This window comes from Microchirus variegatus (assembly GCF_963457635.1).
Source record: "Microchirus variegatus genome assembly, chromosome: 3".
Lineage (NCBI taxonomy): Eukaryota > Metazoa > Chordata > Actinopteri > Pleuronectiformes > Soleidae > Microchirus > Microchirus variegatus.
Window position 1 is genome coordinate 23,222,035 of NC_139804.1, and position 26,106 is coordinate 23,248,140.

The following is a 26,106-nucleotide window of genomic DNA, read 5'->3' on the forward strand; positions in this document are numbered from 1 at the left end:
TTTTGATCTGTGGTGAATCAACTCAGATAATTACAGGAGAGACGTAGATCCAAATGTTTTGTAATGACACACAAGAGGGCTGTTGAGTAAATGCAAGAGCATGAATCGACACACAAAATGGAGGTTTCAAATCCATGTACATGCCATAGGCTGTTTGCTGAACAACAAGCTCACAAAACTATGCCATCTGAAAGAAAAAAAAAAAAAAAAAATCATTAATGTCTCAAATATTTTCACCATTTGGTGCACACAGAATGAACTGTAACCATTGTATCTGGACTCAGGTATGAAATGGACAGCACAACTTCATAATTAAATGTTGCGGAATAGTAGAAGTGATGCACACTAAGCTCTCAGTTTGTTTACAGAACCTCATCACTGTCCTTGGTCCAGAGCCAGCAAACATTTGTTCAGTCTTCAGGGTTTACATGTGTGCAAAACAGTTGTTATTGCCAGCAGCTGCATTAGAGGAGGTACAGTATTTAGATAGGGATTATTTTGAAATCAAAAGACTCAATTTACAATTAGAAAGGTGTTCATCTGAAAAAAGGAAATGTATCCCTTGTATGCAGAATCCGCCTGATAGAAGCTCATGTTCATTCTATCCCATGTTGTTCGCTCTGTTATCTACTCCACAAACAGAAATGTACAAAACCACAGCCAACAGCAACAACACCCTGCAGATGTTGATCCCTCTGGGAGAAAGCTGCAGTCACAGTGAAGAGAGATGGGATGAGCCATCATACATTATCACAGAGATCATTGACATGAAAAAAGTTTATTAACCTGCATAGGTCAGCTCCAGCACCGTCACTGTCAGTTACATTTACTGTGCAACTGTGGTGGATCTTCTTAACCATTACAAATAGAACACAACATTGCACCCATATGATAAGAACTGTGCAAGTATATTGCTGTTGTGTTGTGCAGTGCTGTGAAAAAGAATTTTGTCTTGGGGCCCAACCAGTCAAAGTCAAGTCTAAGTTAAACCGAGCTGCGCTGATACATCTCTGGTGCACAGCCTGTCACAAATTATCACAAGAAGAAGAGGAACCCCTCCTAAATGTGTTCGAGGAGCCTTTCCAGCAGCCCTGACACACGTGGCCTAAAACAGACAAAACTAATCAGCAGCGGTGATTGAGTTCAGTAACAATAGGCGACATGCTTTCACTGTAAAGACCAAGTGAACGGGGACTTCTAAATCAATACCTGGAGCAGTTTGTTCAAAGTACATTCTCAACCTGAGCAGAGAACGCCACATTAGATGAGTCTTTGAAATCGGTTAACTTGATTCTCCGTCAAGGACGTCAGAACAGAATACTTTAAGTAAATTAAAAGCCCAGTCTGATCATTTCCTCTTCCACATGACCATAGAGACTGCATTTGACACAGTCTCCAGAAGAAGAAACTGATTAAATCAAGTGCTGTTGAATAACAACTGTTTTTTTTTATTTGCTTAGTCATACTTCTGTTCCACTACATTTCAAACATTTATCCACTTAGTTTAATGTTGAAAATTTAAACAGATCATTTTGTTAATATACTTCACTGTAGATTAAGCTGACGTCTGCATGAGCCGGGGCCAAAGGGTTTCTTATTAAGTAAAAACAACCACATTGTGGTGGCAAATCTAGTTATTCATTTTATTAACCATAAATGCATGCACTTTGTCAATGTAAATTAGAAAGTCTATTTAAAAAAAAAGAGGCCATTTCTTGGTCAGAGCACCACCTGGGTTCTTTCTGGGACACATCCATGTTATTCTGAAACTGAAACTGGTCCTTCTGCACTTTATAGTTTTTTCTTTACTTTTTTTCCTCTTCTTTTTTGTGGTAGATCCTCAAACTAAGGTCACCTTTTCTTTTTTTTGCTTTTGACATTCCTGAAATCTGAGTAAAAGATCTGAGTACTTCACGGTGTCTCTCAATGTATGTAAGACCTTAGAAGAAGAAAACACAGCCAACATCGAAGCTTTCCAGATGTTGTCCCTTCTGCTCCAGTTCGGATCAGACTGGAGACTCGTGGGGGAAATAATTACAATAAGCTGTAGATCACATGGGACATTCCCCCTAACATGCCTTCCTTCCATCACACCAGCAGCAACAGCAGCGGGACGAAGCTTTTGCTGGTATTTGGATCAGCCAGCGGCGGTGCGCGGACCCACATGCGCATGCGTCTCTGCGCTGAGGAGAAACGGGGACGCGCTGCAAAGGACTGAAAATGAAGCAACGAACCGCTACATAACATCTGCCCGAGGACTTGATGCCAGTCACACGAGCGCACAGCGGCGACCCTGCGGTCTGGGTGTTCGTTGGTTGTTTCCGCTCCGCTGCTTAGACCGGTGGACGTTCGATGCCCTCATCACATTGCTGATTTTATTCTTGCGCCGCGGGCAGAGTGGACACATTTGGTCCTTTTTTCCCCGTTCCCCACAGTGAGTGTCACCAAAGGAAGCTTGAACTTGGTTGTATCGGACAGCAGAGCAGGCTCGCTCCACGGATTTGGATCTCCTCGTCTGCTGGTAAGACTGTTAAAGCCCCTGTAGCTGCAGTGTGTGCGTCAGGAGTTGGGTACATGCTGTGCAGAGGAACAGCACTGATCTGCTGGAACTGGCCCTCATTGGATCACAAGTTGTCAAATTAAATTTGGCTGGAGCAAGTTTGGATTTGTGCATTTAGTGGGACTGCTTTGATTTATTTTGCCATGTCATGTATGGATAGAGTCTGGGTAGGGTTGGAAAAAAGATTTTGTGATAATGACATACTTTCAACCACAAGTTTCAACCTGAAGTTTCAGTCTGGCAGTAAACCTCAGGACTTACACTGGAAAATTGTTTTGGCCAGTACTTACAGATCAGTGGCCAGGGAGCTGCCATGGCATTATCACTGTGTTAACATTTGTTAAGTCACTAACAAAAAATACTGCTTATTTTAAACGTATAAATGATTGATAAAACTTTTTTTTATATCGTTGTGTCACTGTATAGAAAATATGCATGTATAACATTATGTAGAGATGTGACATAAATAATACAAATAAACCTCCCTGATTTTTTTCCCAGCCATTATACACATAATTAGCCATAACACATAGACATAAACCAACCATTACATTCTGTCATCAGTGCACGAGAACTTTTCTGGACTTTGCAGACATTCCATTCAGTATAGGTATTCTTATTCATCATACATTGGACACGATGATGAAAGTGTGCAAGTTCACCTAATTCACACACTCCAATTTCTCCCTGAACCTTTTCAAGTCTGCCAACTTTTAGGGTGAAATTCTTTGTAAGTTTGCTGTAACATAAGATTCCGCATAATAGTCATGCTTGATGTGAGCATAATAAGTACGGCTTTGTGGCATTTTAGGCTGTCTTACAGACCATGTTTTCCCTGTTCAGTATTGATTCTGCAGTGAAGCAATCATTCTCAAATCAGTCACCAATTACCATCTGGATGTGACAACTGTTCTGGACAAGTCCGACTTTCTGTAGATATGACCTGTGTGCAATTTATAGGCTGCATGCGAAACGTTGAAAAAGAAGTGGCTCCTTCTTTATTTAAACGTCTTAGCCTTATATCAGTGACGTTAATGGTGTTTAACCGCAGCTGTCGTCTGTTACGATGCATTACTGGCTTCAGTTAGATTCAATCATACGTTTCTTATTCTTCCTTCCTGTTTTCTTCCCCTCATCTCAATTATATGGTGAAATAAGGTCATTTAAGAGCCAAGGACATGAAGAAGACCATAGACTGCTCGTACAAGTCATTTGAGCCTGATGGCTTTTAGCTTTAAAGTCCTCTGTCGCTCTCCCGGTCTGGCCCTGTGCCACTGGTGTACACAGCTGGATCAGTGTAGAAGACCCATAGAAACACAGTCTTTTGAAGGAACACTGGTGGTGGTGGCGGCGGTACATTATAGGGGATACGTCTTGAACTTGTCTGTGTGGATCATTGGTGAAATGATTGATGTCTGCTGTGAAAATACAGGGCACAGACATTTGACTGAAATCATACTGTGATTCAAAGAACTGAATGGAGGTTTGTTAGGCATTAAGGACAGTGAATTGATTACCAATACCCGTATAACATTGTGTAGGAGCCAATGTGGGGTTTAGTATGGGGTCGTTTAGGTGGTTGGTACAAGATTATCTGTTACATTGTAATTTGTAAACAGTTAACTGTTGGCCTTAAAAGGAACCCCGGCTATAAGACGTGTAGTTCTTAGAAGATAAATGTTAGTATCAGTTATAATAAATTGATATAAAAAACCTTCTTGATGTCTTCGTTTTTATAAAATTTGTAAAAATAGTTTAACTCGTAGGTCGCCATTGTTGTTAACGTCGCAATGCACTCTGGGTAGTGCCGTATAAAGGTTGTACTGCAATCCAGCGTCTCTTGTCTCTGCCGCTTTTTAACGCGAATTTCACTCGCTTCACGCGGGCGTTTAGGCTCCTTATGTGGGAGAATTGTCGGACAGGCATTTGGTTTAAGTCTCCGTTTGTATCCGCCCGCTCCGGTGAGGTCTTTTAGTAGCTGTGGTCGACTAAAAGCCTCAAATGCTTCTGATGAAAAATGTCTCCAATCTTTAGGAAGTTGTGTCCTTCCACAGGCATCTTCCCACTCCTTTCTCCTCTTCTTGTCAGTGGGAAAGCTATGTAAACTCACAGCACTTCCCTTGTTGCCTTTCGATAAAAGCCAATCAAAAAGTCGACCACAGCTGTTAAATATGTGTAGCTTTGTGGCTAACTTTGTCCTTTGGTTAAAGGGCACCATGATGTCCGTTTTAGCTTACCAAGTTAGGTGTACTAAGGTTTTTTGACTGTCAGGTTACTACGTGATATTGGATTACGTCGTCTACTGTTGGAACCTATTGGTCATCATTCACAACTTGGAACGTCAAAGGAATATTTCTATGCATTGGTGATCCTCCACAGGCTTGGATACATGTCGACAGGAATATAACTTGGATGTACGGCAAGTGGAAATAAATGCTGCAAACCCTTCATATGACTTTCTCTTGCCCTCGTGATTGATGAATTAAAACAGTGCCTACGAGTCAAGCCCGTTAGAACCTTACTATAGCTGAAGACTTTTCAGTGGCATCGGAATTAAGTGTACTTTGGCCACTACACATTGTATTTTCCTTTTGGTATTTCTTTTAAGTACAGTATCTCAGGGTTATGGCAAAACAAACAAAAAAAAGAGTCTTTCAACAAATAAATGTTTTCTCATCTGGAGAGCAACATTTGTGGTGAATTTGTGAAATATCATCATAATGCTGTCTTTTGATTGCAGTTGGTCATATTGCAATTTCAATTATTTTGAGATTCAATTTGTTCAAGTTGTGGTGCGATGCCCCGTATCAGGGACCTCAAACTCAGAATGACCTGGGGGACAGTGAACTTCTAGCCTGGTCAGGAGGGGGCCGACAGTTTGGGAAAAATGAACTGTTTAGTGATTAGAAATACAAAATCATGATGTTGCAATTTAACATTATCTAGTTTACAGAAGAGGATTAGGGCCACATATGATTTTTTTGGGGAAAAAAATATTTAAGGTCAGGTTCAGGCCAGAAGCAGCTTTATGTCACCTCACTCTTGTTTACATACTCTTTGACTTCTTTTGCTAAAGCAATGGTTTGTTTGATGAGCGCCTTCGAGTCTGTTTTGTTCAGTCACTGTAGAAGCAGCAGCAGCAGCCACACACAGAGGATCTTTTAATCCACAGATGTTGCATTTAATGACTCTCAGAGATATTCATCACATGATAAGTTGGAGAAAATCAGCTAAACCACCATGTCATGTTCCCTGCAGTAAGAAGTCTCTCGGTCAATAATGCCTGAAAAAAAAAAAGGCTGAACACATATCTGCCCTCAAAACATTCAGTTAAATGAAATCATTCTCTGGTGTTCCACCCTCTGCAGTGAACGCCCACAGGCCTCCATGAGTCCCTGTGTGTGTGTGTGTGTTTTTTTTTATGGATTCACAAAATTAAAACAATATTAAAAGTTATTGAACTTGGTGAAATCAAACCCTGTGAGAGGACAGAGTCTGTAATGCTAAAATGGCAATGACCACACAAATAAGGCCCTTCAACTTGAAGAATTACCTTAACTCAAAGTCTTGTCTAGAAAGGTTCTCGTTACTTTTAGAATTTAAAGTTAAGTCTAAAGTATTTATATTCTTGGCCCACACAAATTTTGTCCCAGGGTGCACACTGGTTTCGTCGAGCCATTTGACGATTTAATGAGACATCCTCATTGCCATGTCTCTCTTGTGGTGAAATCATCCAGTGCCTGGCTTTACACTCTCCCCACTCTCAGGTTAAACTTTTCACATTGCCCCTGTAGTGAGTAAATGATGGTCCCTGTCTTCCTTGTGTAAGTCTCTTACTCAGTAACTATGTTAACAAAGACATTTAAATCCTGTTTATGCTCTGTTTATTGTGATCTATAGGCACATAATATGGATTTCAGTCCTGATAACTACAGTGACACCTGGGATTTGGCTGATAATGAGTACTGATGTGACAGTAACTAATCATCATGCTGTGTACTTAATGAGACTAGGGTCCTTTTAGTCATCTCTTTTAGAGCTTCTCCTGTTTTGCCACTCACAAAATATCATTTTAGATGAATTTTTGTCTTGATTTATACACATCTTATAATACAGACTGATACAGATCTTTGTTTCTTACAGATCTGCACAAATATCACAGTGATCATTTTAAAAGAAAATAAGAATAATGATGTGAGAATGACCGTTCCCTCTGATATCGTCAATCATAACAATCGGATATTTATTCAAAATCGTTCATCTATGGAAGATGAGAAAGAGGATCAGTGTCTACTTCAGTGAACCTGAAGTACCTTCACCATGACTGCCACAAAAACCCTTTTCAAGTGATGCTTTCAGGAACCAAACGGTTGATAAAGGGTCTGCAGTTTCTTTAAACCACTTCTCTATAAAAGTGGTCAAAATGTTACAAATGAGGATTAAATCAAGGGATTATGCATTTTAGAGGTGTTTTTTTTTTTTTTTTGCATAAAACACAAGGGATTTCCCCAGTGTGCTTGTGGTTGAGAAGAATCGGCTGCTCGGTGAAAAGGATTTAAATAAATGACATTTATGTCTTTGCTGAGGACATTCACTTACAATCCCTTCAGAATCAAACCAATAAATTGAAAAACTGTGTTCAGAGATTAAGAGTACAAGGAACTGTCATGGTGACTGTAGAACTTTCTAGCAGTTGCCCAGCGCGTACAGTGCGAAATCGAAGGGCGATTGTCAATCAAAGCAGTTGTCATCAAAACTTTGATGACCAAAGTGCTTCTTGTATATAGCAAATCCTTTATTTGTTTGTCATCATCTGTAAATGATCACCAGAACCTGTATAATTTGCCGGTTTACAACTTATTAAGTAGTGTATTGAGTTGTGTTTAGAATGAAACCTCTTAAAGACACTTGAGTTGTCCGCCATACTTGTTCTGGTCGCCCTTTCCAGAGGGTAGTTTATTGAGCTGTAAGAAGCAGCCAATAAAAAACTGGACAGTGACATTATGTGTGAGTGATTCTCATAAATGCAAATCAGGTAATACTGATGTGAAACTTTCTTATTTTTGCTTATGACCTTGCTGAAACCTGCTTTTAATACATTTAGTAGCTTCTTCTTCTTCCCTTTATTTAATCAGGAAGCAACACATTTAACATTTTGTGTATTTAATAATGAATTTAGTTAATAACTCTAACGTTACTTTTTTTTTCAAAAGCCTCTCTCACCCTCACCTTTAACTGGAATTTGGGAGGAAGGAGCTTAAACCAATAAATCACTGACAACATTTTCCCATGCAGAGCTTTTGCCGGAATTACTTCCACTGTGCTATTCAGTGGTAGCGGCCTGACTCATCTTTAATCGCTCCAGTGTGTGACTAAGCTCTTAAAGTGGTCTGTCTGCATTTTTTTTTTCACGATCCATGCATGGACTGCAGTGCTTCAAGAACATCTGTGGTGAGGGGCATCTCTGACGGTTTTTAAAATCCTCCTCCGCTTTTACTCTGATGGTCCCTCACACATCGAGGACTTCCTGCCAGTGTCCCTGAACTGTCCAACACATCTCTTGACCCTCCTCCTGCTCTCCCACACAGCGTATCACGCATCATCAGTCACCGTAACCATGCTCTGCTCTTGTTTTGCCTGTGGTGTTTGTGAGGAGTTTTTTTTTGCGTTCTCTGTCCTCTTTGCTTCACGCTCTGTTTGAGCTACTTCATGCCCAGCTGGTGTAGCTCTTTCGCTCTTGCCACAAAGGTAAAAGGGTGTTGGATGGAACTAATCCTAATTTTCATAATTAACAAACTTTATAAAGAACAATCTAACAAACACTATTTTTACTTCAGGCTGGTTTAATTTTAATTTAATTTTATGTCTACTTTGGGAAGGATGGCTCTGTCTCTGTATCTCAGTGTACATCATTCAATCGTGCATCTGTAGCTGCGCTGCATCTATCTTTAGACCACAGTACAACTGCATTTCCTTTATGCAATTATCTCTGCCATTCATATGTGCTGTTTCAGTTTAATTTCTGCAGATTTTGTTCATTATTTTTTGTTTCTACTACACAGGAGAGAGCACAGACCCACAGACCCATTGAAATGAAAGAGGGAAAAGGTAAGATGTGATTTAAATACTTTGTTGGCGCATTCTCATGTTACAGTTACTTTTTGTCATTTTGTGAAATGTCAAGCATGGTTCGCAGTGTTTATGCTCGTTTGAAGGCAGAATATTGAGGCATTTGGACACCAATCATTATTGATTTCATGGTCAAATTGAAAAATTAGAAAGAACATACTGTTTTCCTGGGACTTCTGTGGCCTTTCATACTGATCATAGAATTAGTAAAACTAACCACCTTGACCGTTGCTGTTTATGCTACGCTACAGTACATTTACTTACTTAATTAATTTGTGAATAGGCTACTGGCCAACCTGTGCAACTCATAGACTGTATATAAAATGTTGACTTAGTCTTTTAGCTTTCCCAAGGTCACCAATTTGGAAGAAAAATTACCCACCACAGGGCGACTCCACGGGTTGCAAAAGCAACTTAGTTTGAATGGAAGTCTATGGGGAAGAAGAGCCTGCTTCTCACTTGATTTATAACAGCAGTTTCCATTTTCCTGAGGGGTTAATGTCTCAATCACTAGTTTCAGTTCTACAGATAATGGTTTTCTCTGCATCGCTATCACAACATTGATTATATGCTTATTGCTTATACCTGGATTCTGGGTCGGCAACTTTGATCTTGAAAGGCTGGATTTCTGCCAACAGCTGGTAGGGAGAGTGGAGGCAGCCCCCAATGTCCCCCAACAAGACATTTAACAAATAACTCTAGCTGTGGAAAATGAAGAATCCTGCACTGTTCAGCTCTCATATTTTTTCTATCTTACACATTTTAGTCAAGGAAATATGTTCACATTATATGTTCCTTTAGTCAGCAAGTGGAAAAACAATCAGTCATGTTTGTATTGCGGTGAATTGTGGGCAATTAAATCAGTGAAGTCTGCACCTCAAGCTGACTCTGAGAGTCTGCTTAAAGTCAACTTCAGGCCTCTTGTGCACATGATGAAATGTGGGTTTGGATGGTCCTCAGCACTCAGACTTGCTGGGAATGCACAGTCTGCAAGTGTAGTGAGGTCCAGACATTTGGATTTGTCCTGTGAATTAAAATGAAGTAAAGGTTTGCATTCATTTGAGGCTAAACAAAATACAAGCCATTTACTGAGTCCACTGCACCTGCACAGCTTACCACAATGAAGAAACTGCCTCCAGTAAGGGCTGAATGTTTTGATCGATCTGCTCCTTTAAGCAGTGGGATTGAACACACAGATCTCCACCCCAGTGACCCTTGCAGCTATCTCACTTCTAGCACACGTTTACATTTTCTTAAGGAGGAAGAAGTCCACCCAAGACTTCAGTAGACTGCAGTGTTTGTGGCAGTGAAATAAGAGCTCGACAGTTTTCTGTCAGCTTCACATTTTTAGGGAAAATACATCTCCTTGGGTTTATATGCTTACATTTTGAGGGGCAGAGGAGGTTAATGGCTGCTTTTTGGGGAACATTGTGTGCCTAATGTTAACCAGTGGAGGAAGAATCATTGTGCTTGAAATTTAAAAAGAAAAAAAAAAAGATGAATTTGAAGTTTCCACATTCTTTAGTGTGTTCATCATTTCCAATAACAACTAAAGAAAATGCAGCCCCGCCTCTCATGTGGCCCAGGATTCAGCATGAGGCAGCAGTGTCATATCATTTCGCATAATGTTGTGAAATGAGTATTTTGTTTTGCTGGGGGAGGAGCCTGAGTGTAAAATCTGCCAAACGTCCCTGTGGTGGTGTTAATCGATTCTGTGGTTTCCACTCCTTGACTGTCTCCGAGTTTAGGCTTGCATGATTTACTATTAGATTTACAGCCGTATTACGTTACTGTTGTTGCAATGTAGCAAGCACATGTGCATGCATGCACAACTTAAAATAGCCATTCAGCTGTGCACTTCTACACTTTGGTGTTGATTTTCAGCGATGTGTTGATTCTGGAGCAGTGTCAGGCATGTTCACTGCCGACATTTGCTTGGATGGACTGGCCTGGTCTGCACGTCATGAATCCGGAACAGAAGATGCACATTGTGCTTTAAATAGTCAGATGTGCGTTGTGTCAAATGCTTTTTAATCTGATCTAAACTGTAATCTCAAGGATGGTGGGGTGGGAAGTCTGCTCTGACTAAACTAACCGCTGTGTTTTAAATCCATGGTAGTGCTTTCGAATAATCTTTTCAGAAGTGGGAGGATAGTAAGTGTTCAGTCTAAAACAAATGTCTACCTCTTTTTTGTGCCCATTACCAGGGTAACCTTCTGCCCAGTGTGGCTATTTGCGGACCAAGGAATACATGAAGTCTTTTTAGACAAGAAATGTACTCCTCAGATTACAGTAAATATATATATATATATTTATATATACACACACACTTGTATATATATACACACACATACAACTTCCCATAAAAAAATAAAAATAAAATAAACTTAGATAAGATGTCTGGCGCCAAGCTGTATTTTTCATTTTTCATTTTTCATTTCAAGTGTGGTATGCAGGTGTGTGTGTGTGTGTGTGTGTGTGTGTGTGTGTGTGTGTGTGTGTGTTCAGTCACACATGCACAATATTTGAATTCATTGAGCTGCCTGTGGTTTCCATACAGGTTTGGTAAAATTGTGAAAGGGAAGTCACTTGTCCTGTGATAAGCCCATGTCCCATGTTGGTGGTTTTCAGAACACACACACTCATTAATCATGTGCATACTAAAAAGCACTATTTATATCTTTTAGTAGAATTTACGCAACATTTTCTCCCCCAAGATCTATTTCAGTACACTTCAGTTATTTAAATGAGTATTTTTTTTAATGTAACAAAACCCATCTTGTGTCGAGAATGTTAAGATGGTGAATCAAGCATGTGTTGTGAATCTTGAATTGTGATGATCCTCTTTTCCTTTTTTATTTTATTTAAATTTTTTTTTTAAATTTTTGCATGTTTGCATCTGGTTTTGTCTTTGTTGTTGACTCCAGCATGGTGCCTTCGGCTAGCTGTCCTCGTCTTCGTCTTTGTCGCATACTACTGTTCCAATGCCATATTTCAGAGGTAATTATACACACACACACACGCACACACAGAAGACAACCATTTCTTTCTTTTCTTCTGGTATTGAGTCACATAATCACAGAAATGCCCATTTCTGGTAAAACACTTAACATCTGAGGTCTGTGCTGAGTCACAAAAAATTAAGAAGACATCCAGTCAATTTAGGCTCTCACACAGGCCCATCATTGCACTTTTTTAAAGTGTATAGTGGAGCCAATTATTCCAGGCACAGTTTTTGTATGGATTTGGCAGAAGTTTTCATGCAATTGTGATTGTCTTTCAGTTACGTTGGCACGAGCGCACCTCTGAACAGTAGCAAGACACTGTGTGGCGACTGGGTAACTCAGAAGAAGTGGGAGAGCCTTAACTTGAAGTGAGTAATGGCATGCCTGTGTGTGTGTTTGCATTAAGGGAGTGAATGGCTTATTAAGGGAGAATAGTGTGGCAACATGTCTGACATTACATTGTTAACCCATCATTGTATCAAAGCCTCTTGCTCTGTTATCAATTTCCTCAGCTGTATCTTTTCTCCTGGTTTTCTGGGTTCTTGTTACCTAATAACAAGATGGTCTCCATCCGTGGTTTGTCCAAACCTCCTCCACGTCACATCTTTAGCCTGGCAGACTCTTCACCATCTGCCCCTTAAATATATTAGTGGCATTAACCCTTTAAGGCCTAAGCCTATTTTGTAGGTCTCTGATTTCTATATGTTGTGGCTTTTATCTCCGTAATGCTTTGACCATCGACTGCTTTGGAGTGTGTTTTGGACAGTGTCGGGGTGTTAGATCCAGAAATGTGGCGAGTGGGTTACGCAGAGGTTCCATACGAAGTTTGATATGTAATACATCATTTAGTTGTTATTTGAGCTGTGTTTGTCACATTTAAAATATATATATGAGATATACAGCCTTGTAGCTGAGATTCTGCCGTTTAATATGATGCCCAGCGTCAATATATTCTCTCAAGTTTCACTTTTCTCGCAAACTTGTTTACGAATTCTTTATGAGGTCCTGGATCCACACCCCCCCCCTCAATTGGGCGACATCCAGGTTTAGTCTTAAATCCATAAAAAAATATTGTTTAGCCCTTTCTCTGTTATAACTTCTGTCTCACAACACGCACATCTTTATTGTTCACATTTGTAGCTGCTGCTGTGTTTCACAAAGGGGTTTGGCTTTAACCACTGAGTTTAGAAAAGCTCCACAGAATTTACCTGCGTAACACCACATTCTACATCTTTTTTTTTGTTTTTAAAGTTATTGTTCACTGTTTACTTTTATTTAATGACATTATCAGAGGGGGAAGAGAAGGCAGGAGGGTGAAAGTGTTAGTCAGTAGGACTGTGTCATGCTGGTGGTGCAACTTAAAAAAAGCTGGAATACAAAGTGACTATGGGAAAAAGACCAAACGTTAGTTTCTCCCATCACACTGCTCATTGATGTCATCAAACTGTTGTTACTGTTTTGATTGAGAGAGGGACGCCCCCTGGCAGTAGAAATGACTTGCTGTTCATTTAACCTTTGAAACAGTCAATGATTTAAAATCCTTGTGTTTGCACCTATATGAAAGAACATGATTTGCATCAAGCTTCTTGTTGGCTGCTCTTGGATTTTCACATCAGTCATTACGGTAACAGTGAGGCCTTCCAGGCAATCACATTGACATTTCTCTAATTAAACCCCTCCCTGGAGTTTTATCCTGGTCGCCTGCGGAGAGTGAGCTGGCACACAGATCATAAACAGCCGTAGTCTGAAATCAGCAGTTTCTTCATATATTATAACCTGCCACATTTGCCTCACACCACAGGTTCTATTGTCTATTATTGTTTTCGTTTCCCTCTCCTCAGCACAGAAATGCCAACAGAGGATTTTAATGAGGGAAATTGCTATTGAATGACCTCATGTAAATGGCTGCTTTGCCTATAATGAGTGTGGTTTACCTGCTTAATAGACACCAGAACATTAGGGAAAGTTAAGGCATCAGTCAAGCACATGAATGTTTTCTATGTGCCAGTATGAACACTGCACTCTTTGGCAGTACAGCGTGTTACATTGTGTGGTTTGATAGTTATCCTTCATGTCCTCCCCTCTTCTGTCATCTACAGACCCTCGTGTGGTACGTTTTTAAGCTGTTATATGTACAATGGAACCATGCGCTCTGCAGTGAAATGTTGTAATACTGGTGGTCTGACATATCTCATGCAGCATTGGCAGACGGACGCAGCTCTTTCTGAAATTGGATGATTTCTTCTGGCGGGAGCATCTTTCAAAGCTGGCATTACCTTATGGCATCAAGGGCAGTGGTATGTTAACTTTTCATTATACTCTGCTTAGTTTAATATGTCACGTATTACAGTATACATACATGAATGTTGAACTTTAAATCTTATCCATTCTACTAAACCAAATATTGGAAATAACGACATGAAGTACTTAGAGGATCACAAACCTTCATGGTATGGTTAGTAATAATGTAGCTACGTGTAACTGGGGTCCATAGATTAGATTTTTTTATGACACATGGTATTTTAAGCCCTCGGCACAGCTGAAAGACTACACAGTGCCTCTTTCATGTAAAATGCACCTGGTTTTCTTGCGTTTCCAAGCATGCGCTCCTTTTCAACTGCTCCATTTCTCACTTCTCCTACCAGAGCTGCTGCTCACGAAAGTTCTCGCTGTAACTGCAAGTTACGAGATGGCAGACAACATTGAAAAGTAAGTGTGAGAACACAGTTGGTTTGGCACAACTGCTAAAGATCAACTTCTATTGCTTTAACCACGTATAAATGTTACATTTTGCTTTACATACATGCATATATTATGTTATATATGCTCCATGGTATATTTTTAGTCTTTAAGATAAAAAAAAAAATGTCTTTGACTTCTTTACTTTTGTTATGGAAACCTGAGTGAAGCATCACAACTAGGAAGGAAGAAGTCAATCAGGTTAACCCTTTGAACACATTTTGGCTGTTTTTTTCCATTAATATGTACAGTATATACAGAGGCTATATGAATGTGCACTATAGAATGTCTTATATCCTTTTTTTTTCAGCACCTGATGCAAATCAAAATCCTTTTCACCAACTAAATAAACACACCTGAGCAAAACGCACTGAAAATTTAACAAATAGGATTGAATTTTTGAAATTATGGAAATCACAGATCACTTGGCGCATTTTTGTGAACAAAAAGAAAAGAAAAACAGTCTCTTTTGTGAATTTTGTTGCTACTTTATATCACTACTAAATGAATCATAACTTTGACTCAACAACACATGAGAAGACGAAAAAAAATGTTTTTTTTAAAGCCTGAATATGTGACCTATAAACACACACCCCCCAGGATGTCCATTTACGGAGTTGTGTGATCTGTGCCGCATGAGCACTAAGAGTTAACTTAAGGATAGCGTTAAAACTGTTAACCTTGTTTTTTTCATGCAAATATTTCATATTCATGATATATACATTCGTGTGTGTGTGTGTGTGTGTCTGTGGTGTTTCTCCACAGGCTTGAATGCAGAACCTGTGCAGTCATAGGAAACAGCTTTGCCATTAAAAACAGCTCGTTGGGAAGCATCATCAACAAATATGACGTGGTCATTCGGTAAGCCAGGATGGCATGCGATATGTTGTGCTATCACATTTACGAATTGTTTTACTGTTATTTGATGCATTGGAAGGCATAAATAAGGTAGGCACAATTTATTGAGTTTCCAACAATATATATGATTATATTAAAATTCCCTTAGTTCCCCTTGTTCATCACGTTTCAAAATAGTTGGGGAATCGGTCCAGACCTTAGAAAGTGAAAAAGAAGGATATTAATTCACATGACTGGAGACTAATGACGGACTGGGTGACCGCTTGACCCCGGCACAGAAACGCCCTGTCAGTAATTAGCAGATGTTTGGGTCAAATCAAGTTCTTTCAAAAGGAGGAAGGAAAACACAGAGTCTAATCAAGGACAAAGGCACGGTCAGGCATCTGACTTTACAGCCTTGGAATGAACACATGCATTCTGAGTCTTTATAAGCCTCTTTCAAACAGCCAGATTTTGGCCTGGCCAAAATGTGTCTCTCTCCCCTCTTTCTTTTTTACCCCATTCCCCCACATCTCTCCTTCTCTTCTGTTGAGCTAACCATTCCCTGGCCATGTCTTTATTGAAAATCTGAGTTCAATAAAGGCCTGAGAGTTTGATGTCACTGTGATAGTTCTGTCATAGAAACACTGTTCGCTTCTGTTAAAGCCTGTTGAGACTGAAAGTTTCCAAGGTGCAGACTAGTTATTCAACCAAAGACGGTCTTCGTCTGTGCAACCGGGTTAATTATTGGTCAAGGAATGAATTATTATGTGGTTGTGGCAAGAATTTTTCAAAGGCATTAAAGCAAGGATGTTTCTGGAATGAAGCTAATGCTGGACTTTTAAAGTGAAGGCCTAAGCAGTCACACAATCTCCCGAGTTCTTTTATTTACAGGGACTGTATTTCACAATCATTTATTTAAACTCAGAGATGCCAAATATGAGCTCAGAGTGAGGGAATCATCACAGCAGCACATGTTCATGATATTCAGCACAAAAACAAGAACAAATATGTGCTGTGAAGCTGCAAAACATTTTTTTTGAACCCTCTACAGGTTAACACTGATAGACACTGAATTACACACAAAAGAAATACAATTTAACAAATGACCACATCATTTATTTGCATATTATTAAATTACCCTATATGTGCTTTTGTGGATTGTGTCGAGGAAGCAGGCAACTCTGATCCATTAGAAAACTACTTCCAGTGTTTTCTAGTGGATTTAGGATTTAGGCTGCACTTTTTCTGCCATTTTTGTCACGGCGTGCTCACTAATGCCTGGCTTTTGTTTCTGCGGTATATGTCTCTCTGGATTGTCGTTGTTCTGCGAGAGTGATTTACATCGCAGAGGAACATGAGAAAAAATAGGTGTGTGGTGCAAGTGCATGAGTCTCACAAGAGTGGGCAGATCTGGTTTAAACTAGTACATAACACATCTTGTTCTCAGTAAAACAATCTGGAAAACCCTTGTCCTGAATCTAGTGTCATGTCCCTGCCTCAGGCTTAATGATGCCCCAGTGAGAGGCTATGAGGAGGATGTGGGGAACAAGACCACCATGAGGTTCTTCTACCCTGAATCAGCCTCCTACGATCCTGGACTGCACAACGAGCCCAACACACTCATGGTCCTGGTGCCTTTCAAACAGCAAGATCTGCGGTGGCTCAAAGAAATCCTCTATAATGAGAAGAGGGTACAGGATATGTGTGAGAATGCGCTCTCTCTCTCACACACTCACACACACACACACACACACACACACACACACACACACACACACACACACACACACACACACACACACACACACACACACACACACACACACACACACACACACACACACACTCCTTTTCCAGCTCTTGCCTGCCATGCATATCATGAACAAATACTTGAAATGTTTGAATTCAGTAAAGTTGTGTCTTTTAGAGTTAAATGTTTTTTTTTTTTTTTTTCCATTGCAGACCATTTTCTGCTCCAGGCACGTCCAGACTCCTGGTGCTTATAGTTGCAGGGTCATTTGCTAACTTCCACACCAATGTGCTTGCCTTGAGACAAAAGAGAGTCATGGCTTTAATTTGCATCTCTGTTTGTACAAACTGATGTCCTGAGCTAAAAATAGCAACATTTTCCTCTCTTTGTTTCTTTCGTCCCCTTTATGTGCACAGAGTCCAGCCTCTTATCATCCTCTGTTGTTTATGTGCACGCTTCAGGTCAGGAAAGGCTTTTGGAAGCCACCTCCCCAAATCTGGTTGGGCGACTTCGGTAAAATCAGAGTGCTGGACCCTCACTTTCTGCAAAAGACTGCAGAGAAACTGCTGCAGATTCCTCTGTACCCCAAAGCTAAACAGGTGAGTGAGTGAGTGCTACTCTGCCACTGTGGTGAGAATCAAGGTGCTGCAAATGAATGGTGTTTATTTGCTCTGGTGTTTATTTCTCAGTATTTACTCAGACCAATCACATCTCTAACTTAATCAATGTAGAACTGACAATTATACAAAAACACAACAGTGTGGTAGTGATGCGTTTTGTGTTGCAGCTCATTAACACTGACCATTTCTGGCATCCACAGCTGCAATTTTCCCACTTGCTTCTCCCTTGTATGTATTTTTCTTCACATACCCACCCCGTATAATCTCCTTTTGCTCTTCCCGGTTTCCCATGTGAATAATAACAAGCTTAGATGGAGCATCCACTGATTAGCCACAGCAACTTGACTGATATGTCCTGAGTGCTGTGATAAGCAGTTTATTGGAAAAGGCATTTCCCCGAAATGTAGCCAGGTCAACAACACTGAACTTTTGGGTCCAATTACTGCAAAAGACGATAAAGATTCGCTTCTGCTTGGCATTCTGTCATCTCATTACAAGATACTGCACAGAGAATCCCAGGGAAATAATAAGCTTTTGAAGGACATCCACATTATTGTATACATTTTAACCAGACACTCTGATTTGGACCGTTCTCAGTGCTACCTCGCTGCACAGCTGATTACTGCTGTTTTCCAGTGTTCAGATTTTCTCACAGTTTTTCACCACGTTTCTTTTTGGTGTTTTTTTGACTCAATTAAATGAAGAAAGGGCAACAAACTCAAAACATGCAGGAAACGTACAAACTTACTGTCACTGGAGACCAGTGATTGTGCAATGAGAAAACATGACGCATTCCTTTTTTTTTTTTTCGCCATTGATTTGTTTTTGTTTCACAAATTGAACCTAAACTCTCTCTTTGGCTGAGGGGTTTGGATTTTGAATCATGCTGGGAATTGACTGGAACCATTCCTCATGTAGAATGATGTTTTTATTGGCTCATTGCATCTCATATGCAAAGTGGGGTTTGTGTGTTCGGTGAGGATCGTCTCTGACGTAGGAATTATCCAAGTTTTGTTTTGGTTCTGTTTGATCGTTTTCTCACGAGACCTTCATAAGGGTGTTACCCTTTTAGAAAGCAATGCACACAAAATTGGTTGCTGGTGCATTAGAAAGAGTGAGCAGTGTGTAAGACAGCAATCTTACAGGCAACAAGCAGGCACACGCCGCAGGAGCTCTGCACCATCTGTATGTAGAAAATTGTGGTAAGACGGAAGCAGGCAGGAGGTGGATGAAGATGGTGTGAAAGAATTATAAGCCTGATGATTATTACTTTTCACAGCAGCACTGAATTTACACAGTGCAGCACTGAGACTTAGAGGAGTAGGGATGGAACAATATGCACATGAAAGCATTCAGGGTAGGTTGATTGTGGGTGAAAATGGGGTGGAACTCGCCAACATACGGTCCAAGTGATTTATTTTGTGCCACAAGGGGGAGCTTGCATCTTTCTTGCGAAAAAAAAGATTACATACGCTGGTTTCCAGCCAGATGATGATGTACAAAAAATTGACTAGATGTGACATTTTGTGCACCGCAGCAAAATAAAGCTCACTAGAAAACACTAGAAAATAGTATAACCTGGATTATTCTGTGCAAAACAATAATTATGTCCCTGATAAATCACACATTCAGGTTTGGTCATTTATGTGTGAAACAAACCATTCTCTAAATCCTAATATGAAAAGGTTTAACTCAGTTTTTACGATTATTATTTTGGTCAGGATAATAATGACATTTTTCACATTGTCCTTCTAAAAACACATCATATCTTGATGACTTCACTACAGCAACAACACATCCAGCGAAAGTTACATAGTGTTGCTTTAAATATCGGTAACTATTCATTCAACGGTTCATTCGGTGCTACTGTATTTCCTCCAAAAGAGAACTAGATTGTCCTTCTCTTCTATTTGAAGTCCTCTTCAGTGTATTTTTTATTTTTCATCCGCTGCTGTAGTGTTTACGGTCTGTTTTTCCTGTAGCTGCTCTACTCACAACACTCCCTTGATCAAGCACCACGCCAGAAGAATGAACTTTCCCTTTCCTTCTCTTCTTTGTTTGCACCCTTCACAGGAGGGACACTTGTACACACACAACACACACTCACAACACTCTTATGCTCCCACTTGCCTCCCCGAGCACATTCCTGGTTTGAGCTTGTGAGTGTCTCGTCCCCCAGTAGACAAGGCTTCATGAGCCTGTGTCCAAACTATGCACCGGGCTGGTGCTCGTGGCCACATGAGGTTTATACACACAGAATTTCAGCTGTGTCCCATTGCGGGGACGCTCATCAGGCTCCAAGTGTAAGAGGAAACACAAGACATTTGCGCAGTGCATGACAAACTGACAGGAAGAAGCCATGTTTCAGTTTCTTATCAAAGCTGTCGCTGATGATTCTCTATGATCCCCTCCTTAAGAAAAAAGTTTCAGTTCTTTTGTACTTTCGTAACTGAAACGCCTTTTTTGTATTAAATGTATAAATGCATTAATAAGTACAAAGACTAATGAATAGATTTGTGCTCAAAACTACATTAGAGGAGCAAAGTAACATAACATATTAAATTTACTTGCATTAAGGACTTTTTGTGTATTTTTCCTTTGGACATTTTGAAGCACTCCGCAGTTGTAATTTAATCACAATTATGGCTAAGTGATTTATGCTATATTTAAAATGTTTTCTCCACCACCAGCAAACAAGCGGTCCAGTCAAGAGCTACCCGTCTATATACTTGCATGTCCAATCACAGCTGCTGCTTTTTCCTTCAAAAAGACTTGAAGAATTTGTTCTGTTCTCAGATCAGGAGTGGGATGTGATGTACTAACGTGAGGTTGAGTAAATGAGAAATAAATGTCAATGTATTCTCCTGCTATTTACAAAAACAAGATTTTCTTTTCCCCTCAAATAGGCCTATGTGTTTATCCCTGCACATAAAGACAGATGCAGTGCTACTGTGTGTTGAGATGGATACATGTGCAAATAGCGGCCTAATATCAGTGTAGCCAAATATAGACAAACAATCAGTCCAAATCGATCCAAAATGACAACAGTGGCATTTTAAATAAGCACCTGTGGAGGAAAATGGCATTAGAAAAAAATCAATGATCAACAGAATCATTTGTATAAATAGCTGTGTTTGCCCCCTCACAAACCAACATAAATAAATATTTGATACATGAGTTCAGAATCCTGAAAAACATAAAATCTCATTAGTTTTCTTTTACTTTTTGTATTTGCAATCTTTTTCAAATCTGCCTGACGCTTCTGTGATCTCATCTTAAATCCAGAAAAATTAACAGATGTCACATCCATCCATCCATGCTGTGCCAATCTCAGCTGACATATGTCACAATAAATGTTCAATTGAAAAGAAACTATTGTAAGTAAAAAAAAAGGAAACGAGTAGAATGACTTTTACACAGAAGGAAATACAAAGAGTATAGTCATGAGATGAGATAAAAAATATAACATTTTTCAATTGGTTTATTCTTCAAATCAAAAAAGATGATTTCAAATAAAGGTATATATACTATGTATACATACAGTACCATATCATCTAACTCTACTTTCTTATTCCTTGTTTTCCTCTCGGGGGTCACATTACGGCTCTTTATTTCTTCCATTTTCCCAGAAAGTCAAATCTCAAATGACAAGGAATGGATATATTTTAGCACTTTTAGGGCAAATTTATTTATTTATTTTACAATACGACTACTCGGGATGTAACTATTTTCTCTTCTGAAAACAAAAACAAGCCATTTCACACATAATGTCTCCACCAGGATGTTTTGTGATTTACAGACTGACGTGTCGTCATGGGTGGAGTTCATTCCGTTTTAAAATTGTGGCTTTGTCTTTCATCTTTTTTTTTTTTTTTTCTTATCCTGTCTGGCGTCTGCAGAAACAGCCAACCTATAATGCCAACCAGAGTGGCACGCAGTGGACCACATAATACATTTTCTTTTCATTATTACAAAAATACTAATTTATTATCCCCTGAGCAACTACTGAAAATGTTCAAATATGTTTTCATATCACAGGGAAAGTAAGTAATAGGACATTATCACTTGATCTGGTGTCTTCACTGGTGAATCTCCACTAAGTTTGGTAATATTTGGTTTTACGTTTTAATTAAATGAAAAATACATATACAGATGTATGAATGGCTGGGTTAGTCAGAGGTAAACTTAGAGTTATGCTGCATCACTGTAGTTTATTATTCTGCTGTACAACTACGATTCAGAGTCAGCCGATTGTGCATTATCAGTGTGTTTTTCGAGACAAACGTTTACAAGTAAATCAGTGGGAAAAAAAGGCATGAAACTAGTTGTGTCATTTACACTCAGCCCCTCAAGAGATGTAATTTGGGTCGCACTTGCGCACTATTTGGTTTGGGTAAAGATTCTGACGGCAGCTTTTTGGAAACGATTATGACTCATAAGCTGAATGGGGGAAAAGTAAAACCGAGCAATCATGATGCTTTTCTGCATTTTACCACTGCAATTAGACTGACATAAGCGATAGGAAAAGAGGAGATGGGGACCAACAACTAATTAGTTCCAGGAATTTATTTGAACTATAGGGATGTTGCGGTTCATTAATGGCACATTAAACACCATTGGTTTGTCAGTGGAGACATTTAGTTGGTTATCGCTGACATTGAAAGTCTGTTCAGTGAGTCCTTTGCTTTGTCACAAGAGCACTCAAATCTTTCCATAATAGAATATTAAGTTTTAGCTGAAGGTGAACCAACATCAACATCAAGTGTTTAAGTGAGAACTTGGCCTGGAGTTGTTCCTGGCATGAAGTGAGCTTTATTTGAGTGTAAGGCTTGCTAATGTGCAGTGACTCCTCAGACACAGAATGCTGTGGTTCCTCTGTTTTGCTGAAAGCTCAAATGAAATTTGATATTTTATATTACACAGCAGTCATTTGGCAGAAGTGCAGAAACAACACAGGTTACCACTGAGAAAAGGAGGAATTATGTATCTGAAATGAAATAAAAAGGTGTTGGAGGGCAGTTTCTGTTGCCCTCTACTACCATCTAGTGGTGAAATTGAGTGGTGCAGTCGAGTTGTGATGTCAATGCCTGCTCCACAATTCTAGTCTTCACTACACAGCACATAATGCTAATTTCATACATGTTAGCACTGCTTTTATAGTGCACAGCTTAATACAACTGCACTTTTATGGTAATTGTCAAGTTTTTACTCCCTATAAGAGGTTTTTGTGCATTTCTGTTGTTTCTACCTGTTCTTTAATGGAATTGTAAAATCCCAGTGAAATTCAGTGCAGTCTTTGTGATGCTGGTTCGGTCTGACATAGTGTCTTTTTCATTTAGAACATTTCAAATTATGTACTAAGGTACTTTTATATCCTGGAGAGTGTGTGCACTGGGCTGTCATTATGTTTTGTTTGTTTCAGATGCCAGTGCATCCTACCACGGGCATCCTCGCTGTGTTCGTTGCTCTCAACTACTGTGATGTGGTCCACATTGCTGGTTTTGGTTACCCTAAATCAAATACTCAAAGGCAACCCATTCATTACTATGGACATGACACCATGAAGTCTATGAAGGTGGGTGTAGTAGACGTCATCTTTCATCTGTGGTTATAATTCAGCTCTCTAAATACTGATGCTCCTTTTTCCTTTCTCATGCAGAATTCTTACCATGACCTTAATCACGAAGCTGAGGCCTTAAAAAGACTGGAGGACTCAGGAGCCATTTTGTACCTGCACCCACATTCATGATACACACACACACACACGCGCAACACAACATGAATTGAGTTTGCATCATTTTATTTAAACTGAATCCAAAATGTGCCTTCTGCTGAGGGATACAAGACTTAATGCTGCTGCACTGTAGTAAAGTGGGTCAGTTGTTTATGCTGAAATATGCCCACCAAACATGCTTGTTTAGGCTACTGATAGAGTCTGATTGTAAGTGTTAGAAATACTTTTATTGTTTGATCAGAATCCACCAATATCCATTGACACAAACCATCACTTTGTTTGCCTTGCTGTGTGGATGGATCTGAACACGTATCACTGAACGTCCCACAGTAATGTCTGATTACATTAGATCATGATTGATTCTAGTACTTAAATGTTGCTTTTATGTGACAGTATGGACCAATTGCTGTAGAGTTTACACAAGGCACATCTCAGAATAATCAAGACAATTGACAAGTATTGTAATTATTAAGTGATACATACTGTATTGTTTCTTCTCCACTCCATATCTTTTACATTTGATGTATTAGATTCAATGGAGATCCTGTGTGAACTCTCTTCACGCACACATTAATTTAAGAAGTGAAATGAAAATGACCTGGTCAAATTTGATTCATGAGTGGATGAAATTCACGTGAATTTAAAACGTCTTCAGACTGGAAATACAATTTGTATTTTTTACAATTGTTAGATGAGATATTTTTTTTTATTTATTCTATTTGTTTTTAAAACGAATGTTCAATTAAAAGTGAGGGGAACAAATGAGCCTATTGTTGTTTTGTCATATTCTTTACTCAATCACTGGCTCATAAATCTGCTGTAGGTGTCACTACATGTGAACATGTGTTGGCCTGAGTGAGCGGCTTGTTTGTTTGCCACGCTAGAAGATCGTACTACTTTTCAACACTAGATGGCAGACAGCCTCTGTTTCGTTCATATTGAACAGTTGGTACTATACTGCACTGCACATGGTGCAGTCATGCAGCAGCCCATCTTGAAGTGCCTGGGGTGATGAGAACAGCAAAACCAGCACAAGTACATGTGCAAATGGGAACACACACACACACACACAGCATCTGGAACATCTGGAAGACTAACAATGATGAGTACGCATTTGCCACTTCATTTGTTAATGATGGTTTCTTGTTTATCTACACACAGCTCTTCCTCAGTGTTAATATGAATGGAGTTGTGCCCTTGGCGTTTACAGTATAAACTGGGCTTACTCGCGGTGATGAGACGTCAGCTGTGACCTGGCTCATCATCCGAGATCAGAGTCATAGTACACGTGAATCGCACGGCCATATGGTCTTCCAGTAAATACTTCCTGTGTAATACTGCATCAGCAATTACTACACACTATTAACAATAATAGCAGTTGTCCTGATTGTGCCGCATACATATGATATTCTGGTTTGAGTGCATTCAGGTAAAATCTCAATTGATGTCCATTTGAGTGCACTGAGGGATCCTATGAATAGTGATGCAGACCTTGTACTCAGGGTCAGACTAGAAGAACGAGACTTTTGTTTATGTGCTCTGTTATCGTCGGCTATTTTGCGAAAGCAGGAGTAGCGAAAGGAGGGGTTTTCATGCCATGTGCTCTTCTGCTCAGGCACATTTGCTCAGCTCTGTGTTCATTTGGTCTCGGTTTGTGTACTATGCCTGCATAGTGCTGATACGGAGGACGACCATATTTGTAGCACGACAGAGACAACATCGCTTTGCCTCGCGTCCAGTACTCTTGAAATGTCAATTGTTGGAGCATACAGAGTTCCCTCGAACAGCAGGCAACCATTGTTTTCAGGCCATTTTAAAGCTCATCATTTCATTTGCGAGGGCCATTCATCATGTGTGGAGGGGATAATATCTGTTGCTGTTAAAACATCCTTATTCAGACAAACAAAAGCACTTTGTAAGTCATCAAGTAAAAAAAGTCATTTTTAAAAAAAAATTTAATTTACCAGACTGTTGATATTCATTTGTTTCCCCAACAAATGAACAGAAAATGTTATTATGTCATGCTAGGTGGCCTGTGCACACTTCCCTCACACAACATGGACTTAAATACTGTATATAGCGGGCTGTTTGCATGACAACTGAAAAACCAGGTCAGACTTTCCAGGAAAACCAACATATCTTTGAATTAACATAACTGAATAATGAACATGTTATGTACTGACCAGTGCACTTAACCAAGGCATTTTATGGTACCTTGAGTGCATGTATAGTACGTTTTTGCACTCCTCACCCTGGCACAGATCATTCTGTGGTCCAACAATTGAGGCCCACATGCCTGTTTATGCATGTGACAGTGGCCATATGAGCCCATATGCTGCTCCAAACAATAAAATGCATTTGAAATGCATAGCTTTGAACTTCATGGCAGACTCACGCTAATCTGTAACCCAGAATGCATCAATTTAGATTTTTCGAAAAAAAAACAACAACAGCAATTTCATAGACAAATACATGGTCTGTATCTGATGATTGCTGTGCCTCTGTGTTAGTACACTCTCATATGGGCCAAAGCTCTGACAGTGTGATTGTCATTACAGTATATCTCATTACACCATCTGCTCTCTGCACAGTGCTTTCAGTCAGTTGGTGCCATGTCTTATTTTGTTTTCTCCTTGGAAGTGATGGTGCTCTGACAGACGATGAGAGGATTTTGCACATGATGCACACTATAATTATAGCATAGTATAATCAAACACAGATTTTATTAT

The 26,106-nt window shown here is 39.6% G+C and overlaps 1 protein-coding gene across 1 annotated transcript; it reads left to right on the forward strand.

Annotated features, from left to right (window-relative positions):
- The first annotated feature begins 2,290 nt into the window (after nucleotides 1-2,290).
- Nucleotides 2,291-24,122, forward strand: st3gal4 (ST3 beta-galactoside alpha-2,3-sialyltransferase 4). The gene is made up of 11 exons (XM_083886670.1): nucleotides 2,291-2,521; nucleotides 8,623-8,668; nucleotides 11,617-11,689; nucleotides 11,973-12,062; nucleotides 13,894-13,991; nucleotides 14,340-14,403; nucleotides 15,199-15,294; nucleotides 16,775-16,964; nucleotides 17,485-17,622; nucleotides 23,066-23,218; nucleotides 23,303-24,122. The coding sequence occupies exons 2-11, from the start codon at nucleotides 8,653-8,655 to the stop codon at nucleotides 23,390-23,392; spliced, it is 1,008 nt and encodes a 335-aa protein (XP_083742796.1). The 5' UTR covers nucleotides 2,291-2,521; nucleotides 8,623-8,652; the 3' UTR covers nucleotides 23,393-24,122.
- Nucleotides 24,123-26,106: the final 1,984 nt, after the last annotated feature.

Bases quoted from the DNA above. Each gene is read 5' to 3' on its own strand.
- st3gal4 (XM_083886670.1), top strand. The intron at 13,992-14,339 runs GTATGTTAACTT...TTCTCCTACCAG, and splicing joins TTATGGCATCAAGGGCAGTG to AGCTGCTGCTCACGAAAGTT. The intron at 17,623-23,065 runs GTGAGTGAGTGA...TGTTTGTTTCAG, and splicing joins TGTACCCCAAAGCTAAACAG to ATGCCAGTGCATCCTACCAC.